The following is a 17,906-nucleotide window of genomic DNA, read 5'->3' as shown; positions in this document are numbered from 1 at the left end:
ATGGCAGATTTTTCCGCAACTGATCTTCCGCAATGGATTTCGTTGCGGAAAATCCACAGCATAATACAGTAGCAGCAGAGTGGATGAGATTTGAACAAATCTCATTCACACGCTGCTTAAATGATAAGCGGAGAATACGTTCAGAAATTGACCTGCAGCGTGGTTTTTTAATCAAATGTCAATTGTATTTGCATATTCACTGCTTTTTTGTTGCTGGTTTTCCCCATTGAATTCAATGGGAGGTAAAACCTGCAAAAAATAACAGATGTTGCAATTTCTCATGTGACCACTGCAGCCAATCACAGGCTGCAGCGGTCACATAGAATGAAATGTCATCCCAGGAGGCCGGACTGCAGGAGGGATGCATCTCCATGGCTACTGGTATGTATAAAACGTTTTTTTTTTACTTGCAATTTTCAACAGCGGACATTCCGGCTGAAAATCTGCACCACAATTTGGTGCGGTTTTTTGGCCGGAATTCCCTGCAGCGACCAGGGCAGATACTTTGTGTGCTTTTATGCAGCATATCCCGCCTATGTGAACATACCCTTAATGGGCCCACCTCCACTCAGAGGCGAGCGGCAATTAATGATAACTATGGCTGATGGAAAAAGAAGAAAGTGGGAAAATAAACGAAGATCAGTAAGAGACCAAGGAAAGGATGAAAAGACTCAAGGGACAGGGTGAAGACCAAAATAGGTCCCTATGATGATGTTAGATCGTGTCATCAGAAAGGCGGTCTGGCCGGGATTTGTGGCCGCTCTTGTGAAACTGGCTTTAGCATTTTTATGTTCTGATGGAGGGGAACCCCTGTTTCCAGTTATGTTTTTAGAAACCATTCAAAACAGTTTGTGATGTCCGAGGATAAGGCCACATTCAGACATCTGTAATATGGTTCCTTACAGGTGACCTTTATTTAGTGCCAAGTATGGGATTGGACAAAGCAGGCCTGTTTTAAATTGTTACATGCAAGATAATGGACATACACACAGATAATACCTGCTATTAACAGAACTTCTAATGGTTTCTTAGACCAACAACTAATTCACAGACAAAAACAGCAGAAGAGAAGAAGGAGAGAAATAAGGAGACAAGTAAGTTTACTCTGCAGACTTTACTTCAGAACAAATCTGAGATCATTGCACTGTACCAGTATGAAGATAGGTGAGGGGGTTGTTTAACGTCTAACACAAAATCGAAAAATGTAATACCTCATACACATGACCGCATTGGTTTGGCTGTCCGCATATCCACGGGTCTGTTACGGTCCACAAAAAAACCCATGTTGTGCATCCGTATGGCATTCACGGATCCACAACGATTCACCAATTGCAGACCGTAAAATGACTTGTCCTGAGTTATGTGGTCCGCATGTGCTGTCCCTGCATCGATCCATGTACATCATGGTCGTGCGCATGGGGCAATAGAATAGAATGGGTCCGCAATTTATCTGCAAATATATGGATAAATTGCGGCCGCAAAAATAGAGTCGTGTGTATGAGGCCATAGTATAACTGCAGTTATTCGCAATTCATTCTTTGCTCCATGTCACAGGGATACAGGAAGATTAGATATGTAGAACTGTTGTGTGGCGTCGTCACACTTTGGAGCTGCTTTAGCTCTTCCTGTACCTGACTGTGACATTAAAGTGGTTGTCCCTGGAAAATAATATATCACCTATCCACAGGATAGGTGATAAATGTGTGATCGCTGAGGGTAGGACCACTGGGTCCTCCAGCGATCACAAGAATTAGAGATTTGTGTCCCTCGTTTAAATGGTGCCACTGTCACACGTGCGCACTACCGCTCTATCCATTCTCTATGGGACTGATTAGCTAACTGAGCGAGATAGCCATCATTTTATGAGATAAGCCAAATTTGTCAACATGACTCACGGAGAATGATAAATTTGGTGGATTTCACTTGACGGGTTAGACAGTTTCCTCCTCCTTTACGACAACTTATGGCTTGTGCACTTTAGACCAATATTTAGCATCATGAAATGGCACATGCTATTAAAACCTTTGTCATATTTTACTTAGCGGTCCACAAAAAAACCCATGTTGTGCATCCGTGTGTCATCCGCACTCACGGATCCACAACGATTCACCAGTATTGGCGAATCCGCTATTGCGTATCGTAAAATGACTTGTCCTGAGTTTTGGGCTGGGCAATTATGACCATAATCAAAATCGCGACTAATTGAACATGTAACTTCGATTATGATTAATGAACGATTATTTAGGCCACACCCTTTTTGCATGCCACACACCCTATTTGCATGCTACGCCATTGAATTAATATTTATTCCCTTAGCCTGTTGTATACTACTGTATATAATATATCCTCTGACCCTGCCCCAGACATTATATTGCCCCTATAGTTGCCCTTCACACAGTATAATGGCCCTATAGTTACCCTCCACACAGTATAATGCCCCCCATAACTGCCCTCCACGCAGTATAATACCCACCATATCTGCCCTCCACACAGTATAATGCCCTATAACTGCCCCCCCACAGTATAAAGTCCCTATAGCTGCGTCTACATAGTATAATGCCCCCGTAACTGACTTCCATTCAGTATAATGCCCCTATAGCTGCACCCCACACAGTATAAAGTCCCCCATAGCTGCCCCCACCGTGTATAATGCCCCCAATAGTGCCTGATAAAAATAATAATATACATACTCATCTAACCCATTCCAACGACTAGTGGAGGAGATGCCTCTGCTCCTCCTGTCTGTGCAGCACGGGGCAGACAGGCGCAATGATGTCACTGACTCACGTCCGGCGATACATAGTGAATGGTAGAGCAAGGACATTACGGCTCTACCATTTTCTAACCCACCTAGTCAATCAAATTCTCCATCTACAAAGACCAGCACGAATATTTATTCAGCTTCCGTAACATCCAAGAAGAGCCCTGAGCCTGTGCAAAATTTTCAAATGGACGAACTTATGGAAGAAATTAAATCCCTTAAACTTATGATGGAGATACTTAAAAATAAGCACTTGTAAGTAAATTAGCTGATATTTTCCTTTACATTCCCTACCCAGATCCTACTATATCTCTATCTGTCCTATGTATCTTATTGGTAACAATTTTAGTATAGGCCGAGCCATTTTACATATCCTGTTTTTTAAAAATGTATTTTACTTTGCAAAATATACATCACATATTATCAGATACTACATATCCTGTAAGGAATCTCCATTGGACTTCTCTCTCACTCTAGACTTGGTCAGGAGCTACCCGAAACTGATTACTGATCAAGGTGGTTTTACACAGGCAGATATCAACCTTGCTTACCACCAGGAAATTAAAATCACAGATGGCCACAGTGTTCCCTCCATGTCACACACAGGCCCAGAGGGAGAGAGAGATTAAATACCTCTCTAGTAGAGGGACACCACAGAACATTACATCATATCTGGATTGTGCCAGCATGACATGACAGGAAAATGGATATTGTAGTTACCCTCATTTGAATATTCAGGTTTTGAGTGAAGTTAGATTTTTTTTTAAAATATTTATCACCTATCCACAGGATAAGTCATGATTGTTAGATTGAGGGGCATCCCTTTGCGGTTAGTGTGTTCATCTATTTCCATATCTCCAGCGATGGCTTCCCCACCAATAAAACATTTATCGCCTATCCTGTGGCTAGGTGATAAATGTTTTTTTATTGGAAAACCTCTTCGTTCCACAACTGAAAGTAGCAATACATGTAATGAGAAATGACAGTGAAATAAGTATAAAGGATATATAAATCCTTTCTCTTTATAATTTTTCTAAATATTTGTTTAAGATTCTATTTTTTTCATGTATACTACAGATAGTTCAACTCTGGATGGACTCAAAGTGTCATCCTTAAAGCTGGCACATCCCACAGCAGAAAGACCGAAGATGCAGGGGAAACGGTTACCAAAGACTAAGATCGCCTCCTCAGGGGTAAGACTTACATGTTCTTTTTTTTAAATTTATTTATTTACATTTATTACATGTTCTTTTACATAGAAAAATGTTTAATACTGTTAGTAAAATGTCAAGTAGACCTTCTTTTTAATCAGACCTCCTCGCATGCCAGAAGAATAATCTTTTACCATTACATATCTTGTAGTGATCTCCAGTTACAAAACGTAACCAGAGCTTGTTGTCAGACATATCCCTAACAACTTAACTAAGGTCTAATATAACCTCCTTTACACATCATTTTCTTTTTTCTTTTTTCGCTTTTAAAAAATGAATTTCAACCGTTTTTGGTGGCGTTTTTTTTTATTCATTACTTTTGTAATGTTTTCTTTTTCCTTGAGTTTTTCAAGTCCTATAGAAACGCCTATAGAAATTATGGCAGAAAAAAAACACCATACCTTTTTTGAAAAAAATGCCACTGATCCAAATAAATGCACCAAAAGGCCAGAAAAACTCCACAAACAAAAAAGCATTGTTTGTAGAGCATTTTATATTTCACTATAGGCTTTCAGCTAACATCTGGCCGCAGCATTTTTTGCCAAATAAAACGCAGAAAGTAATGCTTGGTAAAATGCTACAAAAAAATTCTATGTGCGAAACCACCCTAATAAAGATTTACTACTGCACATTGCTAGGTGTAAATATTACATTTCCAAGATTCCAAATCACTAGCGTAAGCTCTGTGAAGACATCAAGCCAGCAAGGAGTGCTCTGAGATTTCAGCTCTGAAGCCTGCAGAATTGTGAATGCAATTACGGACTGTATTACAAGGTGTAACTCAATATCAATACAAAATAAGCATTTTCAAAATAACTTTTTTTTAAAATATTGATTAATTATATATGTAAAACAGTGTTGGGTGTATGACCATATAAAGTAAGATTTGACATTGGGAGATATTTATCAAAATTATGGCTAAGGAAAACTGGAGTCATTGCGCATAGCAACCAATTATATAGCACCTTTCATTTTTCAGAACCCTTTGGAAAATATAAGCAGTGACCTAATTGGTTGCCATGGGCAACTACTCCCCTTTTCCTTTGCACCAGTTTTGAAAATCTCCCCCATTTTGTCTAAACAAGTTTATTTCAGTTTAATCATACAAAATTAAACAGTAATTCATATACATTTGTGACAAGTCTTTTTTTTTATTACACATGACTCGGTCCTCTTTACTGATCTTGCTTCTCTTTTTTTTTTTTTTTATTTCAGAATGATACTGTTAGCAGTAAAGATGAAGATCAAGTGAATTCCCACATAAAAAGTCCAACAAGTAAGGTATGCATATTTATCTTCTGTCATCTGTATAATATTAAGAACATACACGCATGTGATATAACCCTCAGGTATGGAAGATTACACCTGTCAGGTTCACTTGCTGAAGGCAAAGTTTTGTCTTTTTTCCCACAATGAAAACAAACATGTTATCGGCATCTTTAAAAAGTTTTCCCACACTTTATGATTTCTGGTAGGTCAGCTTGGGACCCCCACTGATCTTGAAAATTAGGGGGCCCTGGTTGCCACTGTAAAGGGAGAAGCAGTCACATATGCCTGGTTACTCGCCTTTAAAAGTAATGTGAGATACAGAAAATGCCGAGTACACCCACTCAACTTTTTAGGCTGGGTTCACACGTGGCGGAATTTCACTTAAATTCCGCTGCGGACACTCCGCAGCGTTAATCCGCAGCGGAGCCGTTTGTCCATTGACTTACACTTTAATTTAGCAGTGTTCGTTTAGACGAGGCGTAAAATTCCGCTGCGGAGCATAGGCTGCGGAGCGGAATTTGGTGTCCGCAGCATGCTCTGTCTGTTGCGGAGCAGTGGCGGACTCATGGCGGAATTTCTCCATTGACTTCAATGGAGAGTCAAAATTCCGCAATGAAGTCCGCAGATCTTATGTGTGCTGCGGAGCGTATTGGTTTTACTACCATGACATTTCTTCATTCTGGCTGGACCTATGTATTTCTAGGTCTACAGCCAGACTGAGGAAGTCAATGGGGCTCCCGTAATGACGGGAGCGTTGCTAGGAGACGGCTGTAAATAGTCACTGTCCAGGGTGCTGAAAGAGTTAAGCGATCGGCAGTAACTGTTTCTGCACCCGGGACAGTGACTACCGATCTCAATATACATGTATCTGTAAAAAAAAATATAAGTTCATACTTACCGAGAACTCCCTGCGTCTGTCTCCAGTCCGGCCTCCCAGGATGACGTTTCAGTCTAAGTGACGGCTGCAGCCAATCACAGGCCAAGCACAGGCTGCAGCGGTCACATGGACTGGCGCGTCATCCAGGGAGGTCGGGCTGGATGCCGAAAGAGGGACGCGTCACCAAGACAACGGCCGGTAAGTATGAAAATCGTTTACTTTCACTAGGGAAAGTGCTGTCCCTTCTCTCTATCCTGCACTGATAGGGAGAAGGGAAGCACTTTTCCCGCAGTCCGCAGCAGATAGTCCGCATCAATGTACTGCACATTTTGTGCAGATCCGCAGCAGAATCTGCAACGCAGATTCTGTGCGGCATTGATGCGGACAGTTGCGGAGGAAATCCGCCACGTGTGGTCATGCCCTTAGGGATCTCCGAATTATTTTATTATTTTAGTGCAGAGTCACTGAGCATTCATGGAAAACTCTTGTTCGCTGACCACTGAGACCCTCACCAATCACACTTTTATGGCATTTCTATGAGATGCCATAATAATTAACTGTTTAATTGTGGAAAAACCTCTTAAAGACTTATACTCGAGATTATAAATTCTAGAAAAATTAAGTAGCCCTCCCTTGGGTAAAACAAATCCAAAATTTTCACTATACCAAGCATTGTCTACATTATGCAGGCTATGGTGATATTTCACCTATAGTGATATCACTGAGGACTAGTTATTCACACTGGTCTGGAGCTGAATATTTTTATTTCCTAAAGGTCAATGGCGACTGCAGCATCTGAGGAGCTCTGTCAGCCCATCTGTGGATCGGGATGTGATCGTGGGATGCCGTTGTTTTATCATAGTAGCCAGGTGCCTAACAATGACCCCCAGGTCTGTCATTGGCATCTACCTATTAGGCCATGCCAGAAGCATTTCCTTATAGATTGCCTGTCAGTTATGCACTATGTACTGCTATTCCCTGATGAAGGGAGTGAAACGTGACACACATGGACTTGGGCGGTAGAGTTATTGCGCTAATAAGTTTACAGGATAGCTTCTGACGCACTGTTATTATGTGCACTTTATTATCTGTTGTACCAATGAATTTAGGTAGTATTGTATTCCTGAATGTATTGTAATTTTGTTGCTAATTGTTTTAGCCTATGAATTGGTTAACTTATCTCCTCACTTGTAGTGTATTTTTTTAATCATGAATTGGTCCACAATTTAATTTCTCATGTTATGGTGATTTTTTTTTAAATGATGTGATTAACAATGAAAAGGAAATTTTTATTACAATTTGTGGAGGTACTGCTATTTTTTGTAGGTGTTATCTGTACATGGGAAAGGGCAGACCCGGTTCAGTTGGTAGTAAATGTTGGAGTAAATTGTCCATTTACTTCAATGTCCACACCATTCCTGTTTTGAATAGTTATAGTTAGAATGTGAAAATAGTTTTGGATGATGATTTTGATCCAAAAATATCCCTATGACAACACAGAACTGCTGAGCACATTTATCAACAGTGGGGCATAGTATCTGTAGACATCAGGCTGTGACTTCAATCGGTGGTGCCTCTGCACAGAAATAAGGTAGTTGAAAAAAGTATTGCTAAGGGCTTTTTTGTGATGATTTTGGTAGTTTTTGCTTTAATGGAGTTTCCCAACTTTGATCCTACCCCCTATGTCTATAGTAATCCAGCCCTACAAAAAATTTTTTCTTTCTCACGTGAAAATGTAAAATGTAAAAGAATTTGGTATGCGCCTTGAGCCTTGCATTTAATGCCTGGGGAAATTGATTAAGCAAATATTCACAGTGGCGAAGTTAACTCTTGTGTATGCTCATAAGCATTTATTGTTGCTATCCTAGAATACTCCAAGATTTTCTAACCCACCTAGTCAATCAAATTCTCCATCTACAAAGACCAGCACGAATACTCATTCAGCTTCCGTAACATCCAAGAAGAGCCCTGAGCCTGTGCAAAATGTTCAAGTGGACGAACTTATGGAAGAAATTAAATCCCTTAAACTTATGATGGAGATACTTAAAAATAAGCACTTGTAAGTAAATTAGCTGATATTTTCCTTTACATTCCCTACCCAGTTGATCCTACTATATCTCTATATGTACACTGTTGGCAACCAGTGAGTGGAGTGGCTCAATGATCGACAGCCTTTCCTGTATGAGTATACAGAGATATCTGTCAATCACTGTGTAGCACCGCCCACTAGACTCATAACCTCACAGTGAACAGGGATCTTAATTGAGAAATTACAAATTATGTTCAATCTTTTCTCACAAGACTATGTATCTATCTGCTCAGCTCCTGCTCTATAACATGCTGCCTGCAGATAGGACTGCATGTTCAATGTGACGGGTGCACTTTAAGATCTATTTTACTTTAGGTTTCATCACACAGAGTATTTTTACGCTGATTTTGAAATGTTTTCTGTCTTGTAATCAGCATCAAAAATTGCCCCAAATCTGCTCCCCATTGATTGTCAGAAAACCCCTAGCAGATTTACAGATGAATAAGGTTCCTAACCAAAAAATAGAGGCTTACAAATCTGCTTCAAAAACTGTCTAGAAATACGCCTAAAATAAACAAACGCTTAGGAAAAAAAATTATACTGATATAAACAACAATAGAACATGCCGCATATTTGAGTAAAAAATGCAGCTGTGTGAATAGCTGCATTGACTTAAATTAGCTGCATATTAGGCTGGGTTCAAACGGTGCGTTTTTGTTATGTTTTTAGCATGCGTTTTTTTTGTTTTGCTTGATGAACTTCCATTGAGAGACATGGGAGTTTATCTACCCAAACAAAGAAACACATGCTGAAAACAAGAACGCACCATGTGAACTAGCGCTGGGCAATTAATAGAAAAATAATCGAAATCGAAGTTCAGTGCAATTAATTGACGTCATCTTGCAAATTTCAGTTTTATTATTTTTTTTTTCCCGGTTTAACCTGTATCTGCATCTTCAGGACGCAGATACAGTTGAATCTAATGGCAGAGCCGTAACGTCCCTGCTCTACCATTCACTATGTATCGCCGGACATCATCCGGCCTGTCTGCCCCGTGCTGCACAGACAGGAGGTGCAGAGGCATCTCCTCCACTAGTCGTTGGAACGGGTTAGGTGAGTATGTATATTATTATTTTTATCATGCACTATTGGGGGCAGTATACAGGGTGGGGGCTGCTATGGGGGATTTTATACTGTGTGGGGTGCAGCTATAGGGGCATTATACTGTGTGGAAGTCAGTTATGGGGGTATTATACTATGTAGAGGCAGCTATGGGGACATTATACTGTGGGGGGCAGTTATAGAGCATTATACTGTGTGGAGGGTAGTTATGGGGGCATTATACTGTGTGGAGGGCAGTTATGGGGGCATTATACTGTGTGGAGGGCAGATATGGGGGCAATATACTGTGTGGAGGGTAGTTATGGGGCATTATACTGTGTGGATGGCAGTTATGGGGGGCATTATACTCTGTGGAGGGCAGTTATCGGGATCATTATACTGTGTGGAGGGTAACTATAGGGGCATTATACTGTGTGGAGGGCAACTATAGGGGCATTATACTGTGTGGGAGCAGCTAAGGGGCATTATACTGTGTGGGGATAACTATGGGGGAAATATACTGTGTGGGGCACAGTCAGAGGGTATATTATATACAGGAGTATACACTAGGCTCAGGGAATAAATATAAATTCAATGGCATAGCATGCAAATACAATACACTTGTGTGATTGAGACCTAAGAATCTCTGCGGCTAATGCTTGTCAATACATGCAGCATGGGACACTGGGGCAGATTAACTAACAGGAATGGTACACACTTTGCGGTCAAAATGCATTTTTTTGCCGCAATTCGCTACATAACTGCACCATTTTCTTCAATTTCACAAAACTCACTGGTGCGGTTTTTCCACTGCCAAAAATGCATTTTGACCGCAATGTGTGAACCTAGCCATACTGACTATGTTTTAGATGGTACAAACTTGGACCAGGCAGTCAGAAGATGCGCAGAATTCATCAAAGTTGTGTATGCTATATGATAAATTTGGCGCATCTAGCTAGATATGTTAGACACTTATAATTTCTTCATACCACCTGCCGGTTGGCTTAGTTGACGCCAGTTTTATCTGCCAAAAATATGGTGCACAGCGGCACAATTAAGTCACTCCCCCTTTCTACTACACCTTGTTCATTTTCCACTAAGTCATGCCTTCTTGTCGAATGCGGCACAGAAGTTGTCCAAAACAGTTAATAGAGGTGGCACACAGCATGAACGCTATAATTCCTGCACATTTTGAATAGTAAATCTGCCCCAGTATGTGGTATAATGCAAGGTAGCTTAGAGCCACTGTAAGGTGTCAATGAATCATTAATACTAAAATATTTTGTACTTCAGACAGCACAACTAGAGAGAGAAGGTAATGTATTATTATATGTATTAAGCTGGGTTCACACGAGCATGTTACGTCCGTAATGCACGGAACGTATTTCGGCCGCAAGTCCCGGACCGAACACACTGCAGGGAGCCGGGCTCCTAGCATCATAGTTATGTACGATGCTAGGAGTCCCTGCCTCGCTGCAGGACAACTGTCCCGTACTGTAATCATGTTTTCAGTACGGGACAGTAGTTCCACGGAGAGGCAGGGACTCCTAGCGTCGTACATAACGATGATGCTAGGAGCCCGGCTCCCTGCAGTGTGTTCGGTCCGGGACTTGCGGCCGAAATACGTTCCATCCATTATGGACGTAACATGCTCGTGTGAACCCAGCCTTAAGAGTCGATGTTTGTGAACTGTAAAGGCCAGGTAATGCTTGTATCCTTGTATACATAATTGTGCAATATTGTCTCTTTTTTTGTTATTTTTGCAGGACAGATATACAAGAAATTAGATCAGAAATCAGTCAAGAGAGAGTGAAACGCTTAGCACTGCAGGTAAATGATAAGACAGAGTGATGGGGGACCTCTTACAATAAAAACTTTAAGTACAACTCTTCTGTACTTAAAGCCTAATTTCCCCACAAATATTACTCTATACTAATAAAATAATCCGCTAGGCCTATAAGCATTAGTACATTTTTTTTTATACTTAATCGTATTTCGTTCCCTAGTTCCTCCTGTACATGTACTCCTTGCTTAGCTTTCATAACTGCTACTGGCTTCAAGGTTGGAGCCTCCCGATCCTATTCTCTATATTTGAATTATTGGCTTTGACCACGATGGGTTTGTTAGTAGACTAGACTTTTTGGTCCCTGAAACAGGAAGTGATGTCATCTTAATGACATGTAAACAGGCGGACATCATTTGGAGGAGAAGGGGGCATCACACAAGAAAATTACTGCAATCATGTTACATGCATGTTTTCTGTTACATGTCGTCTTGTTACTGAACTTAGGCTTTAAAATAACGTGTACATGTTAATGACAATCAATCTGTTTTATTCGCATTGTTCCAGTACCATTAAATGCAGCTTGCCAAACCAAAAATGTATCTCGAATGTTCTGTTCAGCTTGAGACCTATTTTTTTCTGCTCCTGGAAAACCATAGATTTGTGACACTAGGTATTACTATGTTGAAAGAATCCTTAATACTCTAGTTTTGCCTAACCAGTAGCTTATGATCCACATTTGGCACTCAGGACCCTTGTATCAGTCTCACAGAGTGTTGGCAATTACCCCCGAAATGCCGGTTTCATCCAAATGTGTGTTTCAGACTGAAAAAAGTTTGTGTATAATGGCAGAAATCAGGATTTATCAGATACTTTCACACTCATTTTCTTCTTTTAATAAAGAACTAGAACATGATAAGGATAATTGATGTCAATAAGAATGGCTTCACTAAAAAAAATATTGCAAATGTGCAAAACTTAATTTATGGTCCAGGCGCACTGTATGGCCACATGAACGGGCCCTGTGGGAGGGCACATAGAGTTTACACATGGAGCATACACCTCTGTATAAAATCATAGGCACATAGAACTACAGTATTGGCCGCAGAGGGCTATAAGCACAGTTAGAAATCTGTACAACACAGATCTGTAAGGCGATCATTTGCGTGAGCTCTTAGGAGCCTTTGGCCCGTTGTCTGGCACTGGTTGGCACTGGTTAGAAGTGTGATCTTTTTAGACACACAGTACTTATCACTAATCGATATTGTCTTTCCGGTTTGACTATTCAATATTTTTCTGCACATTTTATCACACACGTGATGATGTTTTCTTACTTCAAAAACTTTTTATGAAAGATAAGTGTCATCTATATATGATTGAGCCCAAGTATAGAGAATCCACCTGGTCAATGTAATCTAAGGTCTGTCGTAGTTGATATTTGTCTCTCCCTTTTTAACATAAAATAATTACAAAAAAAAGCATAATAATGAAATTGAAATTCTAACAAATGATGTTAGTGTCCAAGGCATCTTCACCTGTCTTTTTCCCTTTATATTTAGTGACTGAAAGGGATTTAAGAGGTGAAATGCATTATGGATCATGAGCATAATCTGCCAGTCTATTTCAAGCAGAGAACAGGTGTCCCTAATCCTTTGTGCTCTCAGTGTATCACACAGCATGGAAACTATGAAACCATCCAACCATATGCCATGATTTGCTGTGCATGATTTCTATTATCGTTCATATGTTAGTTCACATTAAGGCCTCATTCACACACGCATACTTCCCCTCTGCGTTAGCGCCTTATTCTGAAAGATTCTGAATGTTGAACTAATGTTAGACAATGGAGCTGTTCACATGGCTATATCCTTCCCATTAACCCCTTAAGGACGCAGCCTAGTTTTGGCCTTAAGGCTCAGAGCCCATTTTTCAAATCTGACATATTTCACTTTATGTGGTAATAACGTCGGAATTCTTAAACCTACCCAAGCGATTCTGAGATTGTTTTCTCATGACACATTGGGCTTCATGTTCGTGGTAAAATTTGGTCGATATATTCAGTGTTTATTGGTGAAAAATTGCAAAATGAAGAGAAAATTTAGAAAAAATAGCATTTTTCCGAATTTAAATGCATCTGCTTGTAAAACAGACGGTTATACCACCCAAAATAGTTACTAGTTCACATTTCCCATATGTCTACTTTAGATTGGCATCGTTTTTTGAACATTCTTTTATTTTTCTTGGACATTACAAGGCTTAGAACATAAACAGCAATTTCTCATATTTTTAAGAAAATTTCAAAAGCCTTTTTTTTAAGGTACCTCTTGAGTTCTGAAGTGGCTTTGAGGGGCCTATGTTTTAGAAACCCTGATAAAACACCCCATTTTAAAAACTAGACCCCTAAAAGTATTCAAAACAGCATTTAGAAAGTTTTTTAACCCTTCAGGCATTTCACAGGAATTAAAGCAAAGTGGAGGTGAAATTTGCAAATTTCATTATTCTTGCTGAATTTCAATTTTATTCATTTTTTTTCTGTAACAAAGAAGGTTTTACCAGGAGAAACACTACTAAATATGTATTGTCCAGATTCTACAGTTTTTAGAAATGTCCCACATGTGGCTCTACTGCGCTCGTGGAATAAAACACAAGCCCTAGAAGCAAAGAAGCACCTAGTGCATTTTGAGGCCTCTTTTTTATTAGAATATATTTTAGGCAGCATGCCAGGTTTGAAGAGGTGTTGAGGTGCCAAAACAGTAGGAATCCCCCAATCGTGACCCCATTTTGGAAACTACACCCCTCAAGGAATTCATTTATGGTTGTTGTTACCATTTTGAGCACACATTTTTTTCACAGCACATATTTGAATTGGGCTGTGAAATGAAAAAAATGTAATTTTTTCCAATAAAATGTCATTTGTGATCAAAATTTCTTATTTTCACAGGGAACAAAATACCCCATTTTGTTGCCCAATTTGTCCTTAGTGTGGCAATACCCCATTTGTGGTGATAAACTGTCGTTTGGGCTCATGGGAGGGCTCATAAGGAAAGGAGCGCTATGTGTTTGTTGGAATCCAGATTTTGCTGGATTGGTTTTCGGGTGCCATGTCGCATTTGCAGAGCCTCAGTGGTATCAAAGCAATGGAAACCCACCAGAAGTGACCCCATTTTGGAAACTACACCCCTCAAGGAATTCATTTATGGATAATGTGACCATTTAGACCCAATAGTTTCTTCACAGAACTTATTTGAATTGGGCTGGGAATGAAAAAAAAATATATTTTTTCCAATAATATGTCATTTTAGCTCAAAAATTCTTATTTTCACAAGAAATAAAATACTTTATTTTGTTGCCCAATTTGTCCTGAGTGCGGCAATACCCCATTTGTGGTGATAAACTGCTTTTTGGGCCCATGGCAGGGCTCAAAAGCAAAGGAGCGCTATTTGTTCTTTGGAGTCCAGATTTTACTGGATTGGTTTTCGGGTGCCATGTCACATTTGCAGAGCCCCAGAGGTATCAAAGCAATAGAAACCCACCAGAAGTGACCCGATTTTGGAAACTATACCCCTCAAGGAATTCATTTATGAGTGTTGTGACCATTTTGACCCCATAGTTTTTTCACAGAACTTATTTGAATTGGGCTGGGAATGAAAACAAAATTATTTTTGCAAATAATATGTCGTTTTGGCTGAAAATTTCTTATTTTCACAAGAAACAAAATACCCCATTCTGTTGCGCAATTTGTTCTGAGTGCAGCAATACCCCATTTGTGGTGATAAACTGCCGTTTGGGCCCATGGGAGGGCTCAGAAGGAAAGGACCACCATTTGGCCTACTGGGGATTTTCTAGTGTGAAGTCATGTATGCAGAAGCCCCTGAGGTACCAGTACAGTTGAAACCCGCAAGAAGTGACCCCGTTTTAAAAACGACACCCTTAAGGCATTCATCTAGAGGTGTAGTGAGCATTTTGACCGGAGACCTACACCCCATAAACTGTAATGTGGGTTCTCCTGGGTATGGCAATACCCTACATGTGACAGTTATCAGCTGCCTGGGCACACAGCAGGGCTCAGAGGGGAAAGACGAGGGGGGATAAGCTGTGCGGGGGGCGTCAGGGTAAGTAAAATTGGGGTAAATTATAAACCAAGGGATGTATGATAAATTTTAAAACACTCTTTCATACAGAGCTCTGGTTATTCGGGACACGTGTCACATTGATATATTGTGTCATCCCTTATAGCAGACTTTGCACCTCTTTTGACTTTTTCCCTTCTTGCCAGTTTGGGGAACTTCTCCTGGAAAGTGTTGCCGCCCTGGTACGATGCATGTGGCCCCGCTTCCAGAAGTACTGGGTGCCCCCCCTTCTTGGTCCCTAAAGATTAGGTTCTTGATAATCACCTCTTGAAATTCCAGGAAAGTTCCCGTCTGGCCTGCACATCGACGTAGCACGTACGCATTGTACAAAGCCATCTGTATGATGTGCCCGGCCAGCTTCTTATACCACACCGCATGGCGCTGTAGGGCTTCAGGATTTGATCTGACAAGTCCACCTCTCCCATGTACCTATTGTAGTCCAGGAAGCAGTCTGGTTTGGGGGTGGCCTTTCCTTCATATATCCTAAATTTGTAGGTATACCCTGATGCACTCTCGCAGCTTATATATCTTCACGCCATACCTTGCCCTCTTACCCGGCAGGTACTCGCGGAATTGAACCCTCCCTTCAAAATGTACCAGGGACTCATCAATAAAAATACACGTCTCGGGGGTGAATGCTTGGGAAAACCGGGCACTGAAACAGTCTAATAGGGGTCTCCGTTTATACAAACGGTCAAAACAGGGGTCACCTCGGGGTCACCTCAGTATAATGTAAGAAGCGAAGCATTGCCTCATTTATTTATTTTTTTAGGTTCCAGTTCAGTTCTGAAGTTGCTTTGAGGGGCCCATATATTAGAAACCCCTATCAAACACCCCATTTTAGAAACTAGACCCCTCAAAGTATTCACAACAGCATTTAGAAAGTTTATGAACCCTTTAGGTGTTTCACGGGAATTTAGAGCAAAGTAGGTGTGAAATTTACATTTTTTTTTTGTCAGAAAATCCTCTTTATACCATTTTTTTTTACAACACAAAAGGATTTATCAGAGAAACGCAACTTAATACGTATTGCCCAGATTCTGCAGTTTAGAGAAATATCCCACATGTGGCCCTCGGGCGGTAATGGACTGAAGCACCGGCCTCCGAAGCAAAGGAGCACCCAGTGGATTATGAGACCTCTTTTTTTATTAGGCACCATGTCCGGTTTGAAGAGGTCTTGTGGTGCCAAAACATTGGAAACCCCCCAAAAGTGACCCCATTTTGGACACTAAACCCCTTGAGGAATTCATTGTAGTTTTCTTGGGGTGCATGCGGCTTTTTGATCAGTTTTTATTCTATTTTTAGGTGGCGTGGTGACTAAAAAACAGCAATCCTACTATTGTTTTTTTATTCTATTTTTTTTACAGCGTTCACCGTGCGCTATAAATGACATATTCACTTTATTCTGCGGGGCGATACGATTACGGCGATACCAGATGTTTATAGTTTTTTTTATGTCTTATGGCGTTTGCACAATAAAATAAGTTTTGTAATAAATCACTCACTTTTGGTGTTACCTTATTCTAAGTGCCATAACGTTTTTATTTTTCCATCAATAAAGCCGTGCGAGGACTTATTTTTTGCGTAACGAACTGTAGTTTCCATCAATACCATGCGACTTTTTGATCTCTTTTTATTCCATTTTTTGGGAGGTGAAGTGACCAAACAATTGTGATTCTGGGACGGTTTATTATTATTTTCTTTTACGGCGTTCACCGCGCGGGATAAATAACGAAATAATTTTGTAGTTCAGGCCGTTACGGACGCGGCGATACCAATTATGTATAGTTTATTTGTTTGTTTATATATTTTTATTAATAATAAATGACTGATAAGGGAAAAGGGGGGATTTTTACTTTTAATACTTTTAAATCTTTTATTTTCTTATTTTTACACATCTTTTTTTAACTTTTTTTATTTTTTTTTACTTTGTCCCACTAGGGGACTTGAGGACAGGAGGCCCTGATCGCTATTCTAATACACTGCACTACATGCGTAGTGCAGTGTATTAGAACTGTCAGCTACTCACTGACAGCAAGCCTAGTGGGTCCTGACGTTGTCAGGACCCACTAGGCTTCCGTCTATGGCATAGCCGGACGCCATTGTTTGGTGTCCGGTTGCCATAGTCACCATCGCCGGCCGCTATCGTGTAGCAGGCCGGTGATGGCAGCTTAACCCCTAAAAAGCCACGATCTCTATAGAACGCGGCTTTTAAGGGGTTAATCAGCGGGGACACAGCGATCGGTCCCCGCTGTAGGAGCTGTGACAGCTGCTGAACAAGACAGCAGCTGTCACAGCTCCTGTATGTGTCGGGAGGACGGCCGAAACGGCCGTTACTCCCGAGACGTACTATTCCGTCATGGAGCGCGAACAGGGTGCTTTCCATGACGTAATAGTACGTCACTGAGTGTTAAGGGGTTAAAGTTTATAGAGCCTGAAAATATGCGTTCGTAATATGCATTTTTATTTTAAATTCTGTCTTACATACATATTTCATCCAAATTTGTATCTGCAATGTGAGAGAAAATACGGATGAAAATATTTATAAAAAAACACTGAAACAAAGCGGAGCTTAAAATGAGTATCCACCTTTTAATCTTTGGCTGGGTTCACACGACCTATTTTCAGATGTAAACGAGGCGTTTTAAGCCTCGATTTATGTTTGAAAATACGGCTCCAATACGTCGGCAAACATCTGCCCATTTATTTGAATAGGTTTGCCCACGTACTGTACCGACGACCTTT

General features: G+C 40.5%; 1 protein-coding gene across 1 annotated transcript in view; it reads left to right on the top strand.

Moving 5' to 3' along the window:
- The window catches only part of SH3D21 (SH3 domain containing 21), a 91,893-nt gene that overhangs the window by 71,136 nt on the left and 2,851 nt on the right, over window positions 1-17,906 (top strand). The window contains exons 15-19 of the mRNA XM_075853276.1: window positions 1,033-1,094; window positions 3,839-3,954; window positions 5,188-5,253; window positions 7,987-8,177; window positions 11,015-11,078. Of these exons, the coding sequence (XP_075709391.1) occupies window positions 1,033-1,094; window positions 3,839-3,954; window positions 5,188-5,253; window positions 7,987-8,177; window positions 11,015-11,078 (499 nt within the window). The remainder of the gene's footprint in view (window positions 1-1,032; window positions 1,095-3,838; window positions 3,955-5,187; window positions 5,254-7,986; window positions 8,178-11,014; window positions 11,079-17,906) is intronic.

This window comes from Rhinoderma darwinii, chromosome 2, assembly GCF_050947455.1.
Source record: "Rhinoderma darwinii isolate aRhiDar2 chromosome 2, aRhiDar2.hap1, whole genome shotgun sequence".
Lineage (NCBI taxonomy): Eukaryota > Metazoa > Chordata > Amphibia > Anura > Rhinodermatidae > Rhinoderma > Rhinoderma darwinii.
Note: the sequence above shows the minus strand (reverse complement) of the source record. Positions and strands in the feature narration are given on the sequence as shown.